General features: G+C 51.5%; 1 protein-coding gene across 2 annotated transcripts; it reads left to right on the top strand.

Annotated features, from left to right (window-relative positions):
- Nucleotides 1–335: 335 nt before the first annotated feature.
- PAQR8 (progestin and adipoQ receptor family member 8) lies at nt 336–14,776 on the top strand. 2 transcript variants are annotated; one of them, XR_010996917.1, is made up of 3 exons: nt 336–459; nt 10,017–14,276; nt 14,314–14,776. XR_010996917.1 is itself a non-coding variant. In XM_068183206.1 (2 exons), the coding sequence occupies exon 2, from the start codon at nt 10,054–10,056 to the stop codon at nt 11,110–11,112; it is 1,059 nt and encodes a 352-aa protein (XP_068039307.1). In that variant the 5' UTR covers nt 336–459; nt 10,017–10,053; the 3' UTR covers nt 11,113–14,776. The 2 variants fall into 2 exon arrangements, 1 of the variants encoding a protein (XP_068039307.1); XM_068183206.1 differs by having other exon boundaries at nt 10,017–14,776.
- Nucleotides 14,777–14,815: the final 39 nt, after the last annotated feature.

The following is a 14,815-nucleotide window of genomic DNA, read 5'->3' as shown; positions in this document are numbered from 1 at the left end:
CTGCCCATGAGGTGCTAGAGTCCCCATCCCTGGCGGTGTCCAAGGAACAACAGGGGACGTGGCACTCAGTGCTCTGGGCTGGGGACCGGTCACAGGTTGGACTCGATGACCTCGGAGACCTCTCCCAACCCGAACGATTCTGTGAGTCTGCGGCTTTACACTCCTCTCCCGGATGCGTCACTGGGCTCTCCCGCACCCAGCCCTGGGGTGACGGGATCGGGCTGGTGCCGCGGGTTTGAGCCGCGCTTTGTCCGGCCCGGGCTGGGCCGGGCTGGGCCGGGCTGGGCTCGGCCCGCGGGGCCACCCCGGGGCGGGGCGGGGCGCGCATGCGCGGGGCGGCCGCGGGGGCTCCCGGAGGCGGCGGCGGCGCCGGGACTCGGCGGCGGCAGCGGGACAGGGGAGGGGAGAGCGGGCACAGAGGGGACAGCGAGGGGACACTGAGAGCGGGCACCGAGAGCGGTGAGTGCGGGACGGGAGAGCCGAGACTGAGTGCAGGGGATGAGTGCGGCCACTGAGAGTGGGAGGTGAGTGTGGACATGGAGTGCGGGAGATGGAGAGCAGGCACTGAGAGCGGACACTGCGGGCCGTCCCCTCCCTGCGGTCCCCTCCTCTACCCCCGCGACACCCGAGGGTCCCCAGCGAGCTCCCGGAGCGCTCCTGCCTCCCCGCCGCGCCGGGAGCATCGTTCCCTGCGGGGGAAGCGGGATGCCGGGATGGGTGCGGGGGGTGGTCGGTGTGCCGTGCCTGGTGCTTGCAGACACCCCTGGCATGCGGAGGGATGCGGGATCTTTCCCTCTGTGCCACGCACAGTTGCGGTTCATCCAGCCGGGGTTGGTCCAGTGGTCAGGTGGGTGCTGGGGAAGAGCTTAAGGAGGGCAGGGATGAGCAGGGAGACATGGATTTTGCCTTAAATTCCCCCGATACTGGAATCTCAAGGGCTTCCTGAAGGAGAGAGGTGGGCAGTGGTTTTCCTCCGTGTTTGTTTGAAATGGCTGAGGGCGGATTTTCCTTTAATGACTTTGACACCCGGGGAGCTCTGGAGGCCACGGGAAGGAGATGCATAGCTCAGCCGTGAGCTGGGAGAAGAACCAGCTCCCGGTGTTTGCCTTGGAGCTGCCGCCTGCTCCTTGCGCAGACACGAGCTGGGGCGCGTCTCCAAAGGGTCACCGAAGGATTGCTCCCTGCTGATCTTCTCCAGGACGCTTCGGGGTCATGTCCCCCCTATATCCCGTCTGGATTTTTTCCTCGCTGAAAACACCACAAGCATCTCACTTTTTTTTTTTTTTTTTTTTTTTTTTTTTTTTTTTTTTTTCCCAGGGGCGGGGAGGGAAATATTGTGGACAGTCTTAAAGTGTTCTTGTTTTCTTAAACACAAATATATAGATACAGAAGTTCAGGTAAACGTTTAACAGTTGTTTTTTTTGATGCCAAACCAATTCCTCCCTGGCATGAGCAGGGCTGGGTATGGAGCATGCCATTAGCTGTGCCAAGGAGATACACAGGGGCACACAGGATTTTAATGGGATGGAGAGGCGCACTTGTTGTGGGATTACGGCTTCAGAGCTGGGAAATGATTTAAATATCACTAGTTGGAGGATTTTTGGGTGGGATGAGGCTTGGAGCAACCTAGTCTAGTGGAAGGTGCCCTGCCCATGGCAGAAGGGTTGGGATGAGATGAGCTTTAAGGTCTTTTTCAACCCAAAACATTTTGGGATTCTAGGATGGCTTGCTGCAGATTAGGATGAGGAGTGTAATGCTTCCCTGGCAGCAGTCATTGAAAAAGAGCAAAGTTCTGGAAAGGTCATGAAAAAGGATGAATCCAGCGGGTCTGAAGTCTGTTTCTGCCCTCTGCCAGGGCAGGGAGGGGACGGGCAGTCATGAATTCTGAATTCTAGCAGCAGACTGTGCTCCTGCCTTGAGGTGCTATGGTGATATGTGCTGCAAACAATTCCTAGAAACCCACTCAGGGCTCATCAGGCCAAACCACACAGTTGCACATCCCCTCCCACGCAGCTAGGGAAGGTGTGGGTTAACAGCCCTGCACCCTGCAGGATTTTCTGTTTCCTGGACATTAATTGCTTTTATTTGTTTACGCTGCAGCCACAGCCTGTGGCCAAGCGAGAGCTGTGTCCCTGTGGATGCAGGGAGGGATGGCAGGGAGGGATGGCCGTGCCAGTGAGGATGGGGACAAGGGAGGTGCCACCACCAGGTCACGTGCATGAGCTTGCAGCTACTTGCACTTCTTGAGTCAGGCACCAGCTTAATTTTTCATCTGCCAGTTTACAGGGTAACCACTGCTCTGGGGTCAGACTAGTGGCCCTTTAATTGTATAAACAATCAATCATTAGTAAATTTCAGAAGAATAAATACCCAGGGAGGCTGCTGGAGGCTGCAGCTGTACAGATGCCATTCCTTATGAGCTTCATCCTGCACAGCATCAAGGAATGGTTTGGGTTAGAAGGGACATTAAAGGTGGTCCAGTTCCAGCTCCCTGCCATGGACAGGGACACCTTCTACTAGACCAGGTTGCTCCAAGCCCTGTCCAACCTGGCCTTGGACACTTCCAGGTAATGAGGGGAAGCTTGATCCCATCTCCTTCCCACCCTCCAAGCCCCACCAAATCCTTGGGATTGGGAAGGGTTCTAAGCAAGTGAATACAGCAAAGCCTGCAAGCCTTTTGTGGAGGAAATCTGCCCTCTGTCTCTTCCTTGGAGCTTTGTAGCCTCCAGGAAGGGCATCACTTCTGTCACTGCAAACCTAGAACCTGGCTGGGAGAGGCCATGGGGTTAAATGGGACGAGGTCCAGGATGGGGACAAAGACTTTTAGTGCAGGGGAGAGGAGAGCTCATGGCTCCACGGGGTTGGCACAGGGCTGCAGTCTCTCCCTGGCAGTGCCTCCTCTCTGCCCACAGCAGCCGCAGGGCTCTGCATGATTTATATACATTTTTTTCGAGTGACCAAAGCTCTAAAATCCACAGCCTTAAAAAAAATGATGTTTTTGTGCAAGAGGCTTTTGTGGATGACAGCAAAGCTGAGCAGCCTCAGCCCAGAGGTTTTTTGGGGATGATTTGAACCCACAAAGAGCACACGGCCAGTTTGGTTTGGTTGTTCTGCCCTTAGGCAGATGGTTCCAGAGTTGTCCCATCAGCAGATGGATCTGAGCAGGGAGCGATTGGCTGGCTTGTCAAGGTTTCCCTGTGCTAGCAGGAGTTCCCAGTTCTAAATCTGCACTGAAGGAAGATTAGTGCTGAAGGAAATTTAGGAGATGGAAGTGGGATGCCACTGTGACAAAGCCAGGCTCCTTTTTCAGTCAGTGCAGGGAGAAAACCCCAGACACTTTGCTGGCACAATTCCAGTTTCTGGAAATGGTCAGTCCCAGCCCATTAGTGATCCCTGCGTGGCTGAATACAGCAGGCAGGGACTGGTGGGGTGGCAGGACCAAAACCATGCCCAGGGGATGCTGACACTTCAGCAGCCTGATGGTTATAGTTTGGGACTGTGGTTTGATTCCTGGTGTACTCATCCAGGGATTTCACAGCCACCTGAAATCCAGCCCCAAAGCATCAGGTGCTGTGTTGGCTGTGTGTGGAAAAAGAAAGTCGTGAAGGGATCAGGAAAGCACAAACAGCAAAGGATTGGTAAGATCAGGAGGAAAAGCTGCAGAATATTACCTTGCCCTTGAGCAAATTTTGATACAGGGGGAGTGGATTTACGAGAGGAGGGAATTTTCAGCCAGGGTGTGTGAGCAGAATTAGTGAATATTAACTGGTGCTGCAGATGCTTGGTTTTTTTTTTTTTTTCAGGCATTATTGGCTGTGTTATCAGCAGCATCACCAAGCTCTAACTGGGTTAGGCATGAGGAATCTAACTGGGTTAGGCATGCAGCTGTGCTATCACAGCAAACCAGAACTGTGCCATTCCCTAACGTGGTTTGGGAGATAGCACAGTCCAGGAGTTGTTCTTGGCTGACAGTTTGTGTGTGGCCACTCATTTGAGGGGTGCAGCAGCACAGGAATGGCCAAGCCAGCCCAGCTGATCTCTGAGAACCTGATATTGTGAAAATGAACATCACCCTTGGACTCTGACAATAAAGCCACCAGCCTCATCCAACCTTTGTTTTCCTAACTTTGAGGTTCCATTCTCCTGCTTTGCTCCCCCAAACACCACAGGGCCTCAGGGGTGCCCCCCTTGTTGGGATGCTTTGCTGCAGGAAGGTGGCATATGTCAGCAGCTTTGTTTTTGCTCTGTGCCCTCCGAGCAGAGCACTCCCTGTGCTGGCTCCACTGCTCTCATCCCCTGGCCCCATCCCAAAGCTCAGGCAATGCTGAGCCCATGTCAAGAGGCACTTGCTGCCCAGCACAGCTGAGCTGGCTGCTGGCCCAGCTCACTGCCAGGCCAGGGATTGCAGGGGAGCTGACACTGCCGTGGCTTCCGCGGGGGATCCTGCCACCTCCCGCTGGCTTTCATGGCTCATCTCCCAGCATCACGGGACGTTCGTTTCCTGAGGGATACAAGCTTGGATAAACCCTGCTTGGGCTGCACAATGTGTGTGTCTGTGTATAGAGAAGGGGAGAGTTTGAGCCATCTTCTTTAATTTTAAATTTACCACGAGGTTATTTTGACCTTTTTTTCTGAAGAGATCAGGTTGTTTTAAGTCATGCCCTTCATTAAATCACATGGCACCACCTTTCCCTTCCAGAGCATCCCAACCTGTGCAGGTCCCTGTTGGAGGAGTAACGGGACTTGGGCTGATGTAGATCTAACAGGGTACCTAAGTGCCTTGAGGGAAATAAAATCTTCTGTGCAATGCAGTTAAGTAGTCCCAGCATTGCCCAGTGCATTAGGAGCGTGATATCTCGTTTCCATCAGGCAGATGAGGACTGATATCCCTATTTCCTAGATGAGGAAATGTAAGCCCAGTTTAGAGAAGCCCCAAGCACCTACCTGGCCCCTCTCTGGTTGTGGGGATTTCCACTTCTTTGATGCCGGAGTGTAGATAAGTCTTTCATACCCTGCTGACTGCCCTGGCAGGGCTGTTCCCTGGCACAAACCATTAAATTATGGAATCACAGAGTGGTTTGGGTTGGGAGGGACATTAAGGCTTACCAGTTTAACCCCCCTGCCATGGCAGGGACACCTTCCCCTATCCCAGGTTGCTCCAAGCCCTGTCCAACCTGGCCTTAGACACTTCCAGAGATCCAGGGGCAGCCACAGCTTCTCTGGGGAACCTGTAAATCCCATGTAAATCCCAGTAACTCCCCACAGAAGAGATCTGAGCTGCTGCAGTCTGGAGCAATGTTGGCACCTGAATCTGTGGCAGAAGGAAGCAGGTAATACCAAGACTGCACAGGAACTGTTTCTTGAGCCAATCCACGGTCTCTTATTTTCTCAGCTCTGGAGGGGCCTTTCCAAAACACAGGGCAAGAATAGGATGGAGGAGCTGGCATTGTGCTCCCAGGATGGTCTTTCAAAGTTTTCTTCAGCCCTTCAGAATGGTTTAATTACAGAAGGAGATCTTTGTGCTCAGGAAGGACCAGCCTTCAGACAACAGGGTTTGGGATGGGGCTTATCCAGTGCATCTGAGCTGGGTGCAGCCCTGGTGCAGCCTCTTCCAGAGTTGAACTGCTCCCTGCCATCCTGGTGCACTAGCAGCTGTGACACCAAAGTTAACCCCATGTAGGAATGGGTCATAATAAAACCCCAAAAGCTTCAAAATGACCTGGAGTCCCCCCCATGGACTTTCGCTCAACTGCCAGAAGAGAGGAATTCAGGCATTAATCACCTGCAGCTCTCCAAACCAGTCTGTTGGCCACTTGCTGTCATTTTCATGCTGTCCACAACCACTAACTTCTTTCCTTTTTTTCCTATTTTAAATGCCATGCATTAATTAAAGATTTCCCCAAAGCTGAGTACCCCCAGTCCTCCCTGCTTTGTTTACCAGGAATTATTGCCTTTTTGGAAACCTGTGTAAACCTCTGATGCCTGAATAGCACCCTGCAGGCAAATCTATCACACTGGTCCAGCCTCAATTCCAGACAGTGAACTCGGGGGCCAGACTGGTGGGAAAATCGACTGTACTCTGTAGGAAATTTTCTCATTCAAACCCTTCCATCAGACTGTGACCAAAAAGCAAAAGAGCTGGGAAAAAGCTTGGGTTTCCAATTACCCTCTTCAGAAGAGAGAGAAAAATTGGAACAGGATCGTTCTCCTCCTGTGCTGGGAGTTTTTATTGTGGATGTCATGATCCAGCCTGGCCATCATCCACGCCCTCCTTCACGCCTTGCAGCTCCCTCCCTGAACAAACGATACTTGGTTGCTGTTAATTGGGAGCAGCCAAAATAACTGAATCCCCCGGAGATGGGAGTGAGGACGGAATCTCAACGAGACACCCCGCCGATGAATGTGGCTTTCAGCTGCTCCTACGCCCCCGTGAAGAGAAAAGAATAGGGGCTCTGTGAAAGTGAAACAGCCAGTGCTGACCTTGGGTTTCTGGGTTGGTGTTTTTTGTTGTTGGGGTTTTTTTTTTTTTCTCTCTCTCTTTTCTAACGTTAATTGCTCGTCACTTTGTCCCATCACATGATCACTGGAAGCTGCCAACTTGTTCTCACTCACTCCTATCACAAGGTTTGAAATAAGCAGGGTACCAGGTTCCTGATTTAGCACCGTTCAGTCCAGTATCAGATGTGTTTCCTGTGATTTCGGACTACTGTTTTGAAAATCTCTGCCCCTCACAGCCTGTTTAAAACTGGCATTTTCCAGCTCTGAAAGCCTGCCTGGAATAATCTGTGCTGTCAGGGAGATGTGCAGTGCCCAGGCTCTCTGAGGCGATGCTAGCTGCAGGCACTGAGCTCTGGGGATGAGAGATCTTGGCAAAATCCTGGCATGAGTACGAGTGGTGCAAGCCGGAGCCAGGCTGTGCCTGGGACAGAAGCTGCCTCTCTCTCTCACACCCTTGTCAGCATGCAAAGCAGGCAGGCCATGGACTGCATTCCCATGCATTCCCATGCATTCCCATTTCCAGGCTCAATTGCCACCCTCCCATGTGTTGCCTTTGCTCTTTATGTGCAGTTTTCAGCAGGTTTCTCCACAGGAGATCAGCACCAACTCTGCTCTCTGCAGGTCTGTGCCCTTTTGGCCTATGCTTGCAGCTGTGCCCCCTTGGAAGTTTTCAGTTCCTCTTCTGCTGGGGTTCACTCTGGCATTATTCTGTATTCTCCAGGATGTAACGAACTTCAGCATTGTCCTTTCTTCTTCTGCCTTACCATCATGATCATTGAATCATAGAATCTCAGAATGGTCTGGGTTAGAAAGATCATATTGTTCCAACTTCTCTGCCATGGGCAGGAAAAATTCTTCCCCGTGAGGGTGGTAAGGCCATGGCATAGATTACTCAGAGAAGCTGCGGTTGCTCCATCCCTGGAAGTGTCCAAGGTTTGATGGGGCTTGGAGCAACCTGGGATTGTGGAAGGTGTCCCTGCCCATGGCAGGAGGTTGGAATGAGGTGATCTTTAACATCCCTTCCATCCCCAAGCACTCCACAATTCCATGATTTATGAATGAACTCCACTAGCTACAAGAAGCTGTACACTGGAACAGGGCAGAGTGAGTGTTGTCTCCTGTTCACACCTTGCCCTTATAAGACTGCCCCAAAGTCAAATTTTGCCTCACCTCCCTAAATTTTGACATGTAACTCCACAGGGATACACCACCTGCTGCATGAACTGCATGTCCCATCATAGATCAGGACCCTGCAGACCCTTAGGAGAGAAACAGTCTTTATGAGTGTGCACAACATTAACTCCTCAGCAACTGTGCTCTCTTCAGCATTACACATCTGTGAAACTAAAATAGCATTTCCAGGGTCCATTTTGCCTTCTGTGGCTAAGGCAGCTCCATCAAACACAGCAGACAAAATCCCCTGTGGCAAACAGAGGAAAAAAAACTCCAGCTTTGAGAGATGCTAAGGGAGAAAGCCAAGGCAGTGTAGGGCAGAAAGAATTTTCTAGAAAATGAAACCTAATTATGACAGCTCCCTTCTGCTAGAATACAGAAGCAACATGGAAATATTTTGTTTCTTATCAGATGCTTTGGGTTTCTACAGGAAGTGAGACTTGCTGCCTGGTTGAGAGTCTGCTCTGACTTTGCTCTTTGTGCTCTCTCACCCTGGGACTGCCAGGTCCCACCTCCTTGCATTCAGAAACTCTCTCATGGTGTTTAACACTGTCCTGTCCTCTGTGTCACAGCCTAGCAGGGGTCTCCCATCACAGAATCACAGACTGGTTTGGGTTGGAAGGCATCTTAAAGCTCTTTTAGTTCCAGTCCCCTGCCACAGGCAGGGACACCTTCACTAGATCAGGTGCCCACACAAACTGGTGGTGTCTCACCACTGGACACAGCTGGTATCTCATGTAACAGGAGAAAAATGGCTGTTTTCCACACTCAGGAAAAATACATACTTGTGTTTCCTTTTTTTTTTTTTTTTTTTTTTTGGCTACCTCCATCGCCTGCACCTCCAGTTGTGTGCATGTAAGCTGAGGAGACAGATTCTGCTCCTGCAAACCTGTGTGTGTTGGTTTCACAGGAGTAACCACAGCCCTGCAGAGTCTGGTGGGGCCCCATCAGCACCAATTTCAGATTAACATGGGCATTTGTGATGAATTCTCCTCTATTTTGTATGACACAAACACCAGCAGGGAAGAGAGATATCTAGGTTATTGGGAAACAGGGGGTATTGGGAATTAATTTAATGCCAAGAGTTGTTCTCCACACATTAGGATCCTGCTGTGCCCTGAATCTGAATCGTGCCAGCCAGAGCTTAGCAAGTCTGGAGGTTACTAAGGAGCAGAGCAGGCAGAGGAGTGCCCAGCACTGGGTTTGGCTGCTCTGAGCATCCAGGGACTTCTCTGGCAGTCCCTCAGCATTGGCTCCATGGATGCTCCCAAAGCTCTGATGCTGTACCCAAACTGCAGCCAGCTTGGATGTGAAACCTCTAATTTCTTCAGTCCCTCTCAGTCCTGATGCATATTTGCGGAGGGATAAGGGCTGCAGGTTTGGGATGGTGGATTTCTCCACTTCTCCCTCTGCCATACTCACTACAGTAACCCATGGGCAAGTTGTGTGGCAGGGAAGGTTGAGTTTCTTTGCAACCTCCATGATTTGGTTGGGACCCTCTTAACTCATGTGCGGACAAGCTGTTTATCCCTTAGATGAGTAATTTATATCCCACTTTTGTCCCTGAGCATTTTGTTCTGGGGGAAGGGGTGGAAAATCACCTTCATAAATCATCAGATGCTTTCTTGCCAACTAACTGCTTCCTGCAGCCCCTTGTTGGCAGCTTGTGGCTCCTGAACATGCTCCAAGCTGAGTGCCTGAGGAAGTGGGGAGGAAGGGCAGGCTTGTGACATTGCCGTGCCCATCTAAAGCAGGCTGACCTGCAGGGACATAGCTCTGCCATCCCCCTCTGTGCTGAATTTAGGTCAGGGAACAGATACCCCAGGGAATCTGGAACTCTCTCAGTCCCTTCTCTAACTCCTCAGGAGATCTGGTACCCCTAAACTCAACAATATTCATAGAGTCATAGAATGGTTTGGGTTAGAAGGGGCCCGAAAGACCATCTTGACCCAACACCCTGCTATGGGCAGGGACACCTTCCACTATCCCAGGTTGCTCCAAGCCCCATCCAACCTGGCCTTGGACACTTCCAGGGATCCAGGGGCAGCCACAGTTTCTCTGGGCAACTTGTGCCAGGGCCTCACCACCCTCACAGGGAAAAATTCCTTCCCAATATCCCATCTATCCCTGCCCTCTGGCAGTGGGAAGCCATTGCTCCATGTCCTGTCCTTCCAGGCCCTTGCCCCAAGTCCCTCTGCAACTCTCCTGGAGCCCCTTTAGGCACTGGTAGCTGCTCTAAGGCCCAGCATCTCCATGGTGCCATGGTTAATCCCACTGGGAATGGCAGCATGCTCTTCTCCCCGGTGCACCACCATTAACATTTCCTCTTTCTCCCATCCCCACAGGGCAGGAAGACGACATTCCCTGGTGTGGGGCTGAAGGATGACAGCCATTCTGGAGCGGCTCAGCACGCTGTCCCTCAGCGGGCAGCACCTCAGCCGGCTGCCCCGGCTGCTGGAGGACGGCCTTCCCAAGATGCCCTGCACGGTGAAGGAGTGCGAGGTGCCACAGCTCTTCCGCGAGCCCTACATCCACAGCGGGTACCGCCCCACCGGCCAGGACTGGCGCTACTACTTCCTCAGCCTCTTCCAGAAACACAATGAGGTGGTCAACGTGTGGACGCATCTCCTGGCCGCTCTGGCCGTGCTGCTGAGGTTCAAGACGTTTGTGGAGGCCGAGCAGTTGCCTGTGGATGCATGGTCCTTGCCGTTGCTCATCTTTGTCCTCTCCTCTGTCACCTACCTGACCTGCAGCCTCTTGGCACACCTGCTGCAGTCCAAGTCAGAGCTGTACCACTACACCTTCTACTTTGTAGACTATGTTGGAGTCAGCATCTACCAGTATGGCAGTGCCCTGGCTCATTTCTACTACAGCTCTGACCAAGCCTGGTATGACAAGTTCTGGCTTTTCTTCCTGCCAGCAGCAGCTTTCTGCGGCTGGTTGTCCTGTGCCGGCTGCTGCTACGCCAAATACCGGTACCGACGGCCTTACCCCATCATGAGGAAGATGTGCCAGGTGATCCCAGCAGGGCTGGCTTTCATCCTGGATATCAGTCCCGTGGCTCACCGGGTGGTTGTGTGTCACCTGGGGGGCTGTGAGGAGGATGCTGCTTGGTACCACACTTACCAGATACTGTTTTTCCTTATCAGTGCTTATTTCTTTTCCTGCCCTGTACCTGAGAAATACTTCCCTGGCTCCTGTGATATTGTTGGCCATGCCCATCAGATCTTCCACACCTTCCTGGCCATCTGCACCCTGTCACAGCTGGAGGCTATTCTTTTGGATTACAAGAACAGGCAGGAGATTTTCCTGAAGAGACACGGGCCTTTCACTGTTTATCTCTCCTGCATCTCTTTTTTTGGCTTGGTGGCCTGTAGTGCCATCACAGCTTACATCCTGCGATGCAGGATCAAGGCCAGCCTGGCTAAAAAGGACTCCTGAGAGTCACGGACATGACAGGCATGACATCACCAGAGAAAATCAAGAAAAAGGGCATAACATACTAGAGACGTGACTGTCTTACTTGCCTAACACACCGTGACTAACCAGGACCCTGGATTCAGATGGAGGGCTGGACACTTCATGCTGGATGCATTTTCACAGCAGGGATTGCCTGTTGCCATCCGGGGGGGGACATGGAGTGTTTTAAGCTAGAACAAGTCACTGAACCAAGGATGCTGAAATAGGCAGAGGTTCCTTGTTCATTGTGGTAGAGCTGTGGGTGAGACCTTGCTGAAGGTCAGGGAGGGCAGCCTGGAGGCTGTGGGACTGCGGAAGGGTGTGCCGGGGCTCACAACACCATGAGGACCACAGCTGGATGTGATGACCTCTCAGGGTTTTGCCATATCTGTGTGAGAACTGTTCCTATCAAAGGCAGTAGGAAGGTTTTGGGAAGTCTGTGTTTCTAGGGTTCATGTGTGAGGGCACATGTGGCACCGTGGCTGCTAGAATCCTTTTCCTGTTCCAGCCAGGTTCTCTCTGCGCTCCCCTTGTCAAGTGTGTCAATGCCAGATCACTTAGATAGCTCTGGGAAAACATCTTTGGAGATCCTGGCGTGACCTCGGGTCCACTGAGACAAACTGGGTCTGTGTCATCTGTCTAGGGAGTCTGACCAACCTCTAGCAATGTCCATGAAACGTGGAATAACTTGGATGGGATCTGTTTGATACAGGAAAGGCTCTGCTCCTCCAACAGCACTACTGTGGTCACAGCCAAAAGGTGTGAAGGTGAAGGAAGTCTTTATTCCTCTCTTAATGGTGCTTTGTGTCCTTGGTGAGCATTGTGGGAAAGCTGACCTTGAAGCTGCAGAATTGCTGTTCTGTGACCTGTGGGGCTGTGATTCTGGCATGTTTTTATCAGTATTAGATGAAGGTGGAACAGCAAAAGGCAGGAGCAGGGTGACAACATCAGGGTCCTGCACAGCCTCGGGATGGGTTTGTCCTTGGGACTTGGTGATTCCTGTGTGGAGTGGCAAAGATAGCGGTCAGGGTCACTTAATGTCCATGGGTCACTCCTATCCAAGGTAACAAAGGCTGGATTACTGTGTCCCCCACTAGAAGAACGTATTCTGTGCTTGCCTTGGGGGAATATTGAAAACGGAGCCACCAAGGAGGTTTAAATCCTTGCTAAAACCAAGGAATCCATGGGATCTATCCCAGCCACGGATTTGTCTCACTGAGCCCAAGGGCAGGCAAATGAATTGTGATTGCTGGTTCTGAGCAGGCAGAGTGTTGGGTTGGGGATATGGTTGGTGAGGACAAGCACTGATTTCTGCACTTCATCTGTGTTTCAGCTCTTGAGGTGTGCGTGTGTGTTCATGTTCCATGCATGCGCATGGGATTTGTTATCCAGAAAGGCCTTGCCTTAGAATTTATATCTGCAGAGCCTCCTAGCTGGGTTAAGATTAACCTGAAGGAAACAGTGCTGTCCTGCTGCAGGAGCAAGGTGGGCTGGACAACAGATTTGTTAATAGGTGGTGGAAAACAGATCTGTAGATTGGTACTTTGCTAGTCCTGTGTTTAGTAGGTACATTTGGAACTCATGGCCCTATAGAAAATTAAATACAAAAGGACAGGGAAGTAATTATGGAGTATAGGAGAAGAAGTCATAGGAAAGCCTTCAGGAGGTCATCAGGTCCACCCTTTCTCCTCAGTCCTGGCCTCAGCTTAGAAATTAATTACTTAATTTTGTAGGGTTATTTGATGGTACAGCCATGCTGACCTAGTAGAAAATCTGCCTCAGGGGAGATGCCAAGCAGGCGTGGTCCCACTTGCACCTCATTAAACCTCTTCCCATGCACAGAAGTTCATCTCACCACAGAGTGAGCCAGTGCTGGGAGAGGGACCTTTGGGAAACCAATCCTACTGAAAAAATGTCAGTAATTTTTGGCTGGTTTTAATTCTGAGCCATCTCACTCGGACAATGCAGCTGCTGGCAGGGAAGGGCTGGAGTGGAGGCCAGCAGCAGTTCCTCCTTGCATGGCAGCTGGCTGCTCAGCTCACTCAGCCGCACTGAGGACTGCTCCCTCCATGGCCTCTGGCTTTGTTTGTGGGTCTCCTCCCAGTCTGAGAAAAGGCTTCCAGTGCAAGCAGCTTTTTCTCATAGCCTAATTTGCCTTGGTTTTGTGGTAGGTAAGGGAGAGCAAGGCACTGGATGTGGAACTGGCTGGATGGTATCAGTGGGTTCCTGTGCAGAAACAGAGGTAAATCAGGCTGGTCCAGAGCTCATTTCTGGGATAAAATGGAGAAGGATTGGGCATGGCTGGTAATAGCAAGCCTGCTCTGCTGCTACCTGGAGTTATACTGGTACTAAAGGAAGGGATCACCCGGGTGTCCCCTTCTCTGAGGGTTTGAACACAGATGACATGCCCTGCCCTTGTTGAAAGAGGGCGAGTACGGTAATTCCATCTCATTCAGGGACAAGGAGAGGAGCCCATGTTGCTCTTCCAAGGTACTTGTGGTCATATCTTCTCCTCCCTGGCTAAGCAGAAGTGGACCGTGGAGCAGTGGTGTGACAGTGGAGGTGTTTTTGCACACTCCCACATTTCCCCTCAGGTGAAGCTGCGCCCATCTCCGCGTGGGCCTGCACTCCCGCCTGGAGCTGACCTCCTGGTTACGATGATGGGTGGAGTGAGCAGGGATCTACAATACAGGTCTGTGCTGCTGTGAGGATGCGCCCTTGTGTCACAAGGGGCTCACCGACACTGGAGCTTCCTTCTTCCCTGTCTCCATCCTCCTCTTCCTCCAACCAGCTTCTTTCTTTCCTTCATCCCCAGACTCCATCCTTTGTGCCTTATGCACCTGGCTGCCTTCCTGGCAGACTCCACATGCTGCAGTCTCAGCTGGGAAGTGGCTGTGGAAGCTTTGCCAGTGGTCCAGAGGACACCAGAGCTGGATCTGGAAAAAGCCAAAGTGCCGCTGTGATAAATGCTCAGCTTGTCTGAGCCCCCCAGGACCTTCTCCTTGGACTCACTGCTTGGAGCAGGTCTCCTCCATCCTGGCGTTCCTAAGGAGGCATGCCTGGGAAGAATGTACCAGTGGCCAGGCTTGGTGAAGATCTGACCACCAAAGGTTGATCACACCTGAGATCCCTCAGGGATCCCTGAGGTCACAGTCCTCTCCCTCAGGAACCTCTGGTCCTGAGGTAGGGTTCCTTCAGGTCTTGCAAACCAGGACAGCTCCTGAGAATTCATCCCAATGTGCCTTGTGCTATTTCTTTTGGGGATTAATCCTGAAGGAACCTGAGGATCAAGGGCAGCCTCTTTGCTGTCTGCTCCATGGTCCATGGTTGCTCTTAACAGCCAATTCCCACTGACAGGATTTGCTCAGTGTACAAGAGCAGGAGGGGAGGATGGAGACAGGTGCCTTATTTATGCCTAATTTGTGTAACAAGGCAAGGACAGGTTCCTCATGTGCCTTGCAATTTACATCTTTTACTGACAAGATTATTTTTAAGTGCTGTTCTTATTAAACAGAAGTACAAAAGAGTTTGTATTATTTTTTTCCTTTGGGAAAGAGGGAAGGATATAAGTGTAACTTATTAACCACCCCCTTCCCAACTCCCACCTGCTGACTTTGTATTGTTGAAAAAATTGACAATATTTTAAGCTTTGTACTGTACTGATCTTTATTTAAAAACTTTACTG

Source organism: Anomalospiza imberbis, chromosome 3, assembly GCF_031753505.1.
Source record: "Anomalospiza imberbis isolate Cuckoo-Finch-1a 21T00152 chromosome 3, ASM3175350v1, whole genome shotgun sequence".
In the NCBI taxonomy this organism is placed as follows: domain Eukaryota; kingdom Metazoa; phylum Chordata; class Aves; order Passeriformes; family Viduidae; genus Anomalospiza; species Anomalospiza imberbis.
Note: the sequence above shows the minus strand (reverse complement) of the source record. Positions and strands in the feature narration are given on the sequence as shown.

Coding starts and splice junctions, on each gene's coding strand:
- PAQR8 (XM_068183206.1), top strand. CDS start 10,054: ATGACAGCCATTCTGGAGCGGCTCAGCACGCTGTCCCTCAGCGGGCAG.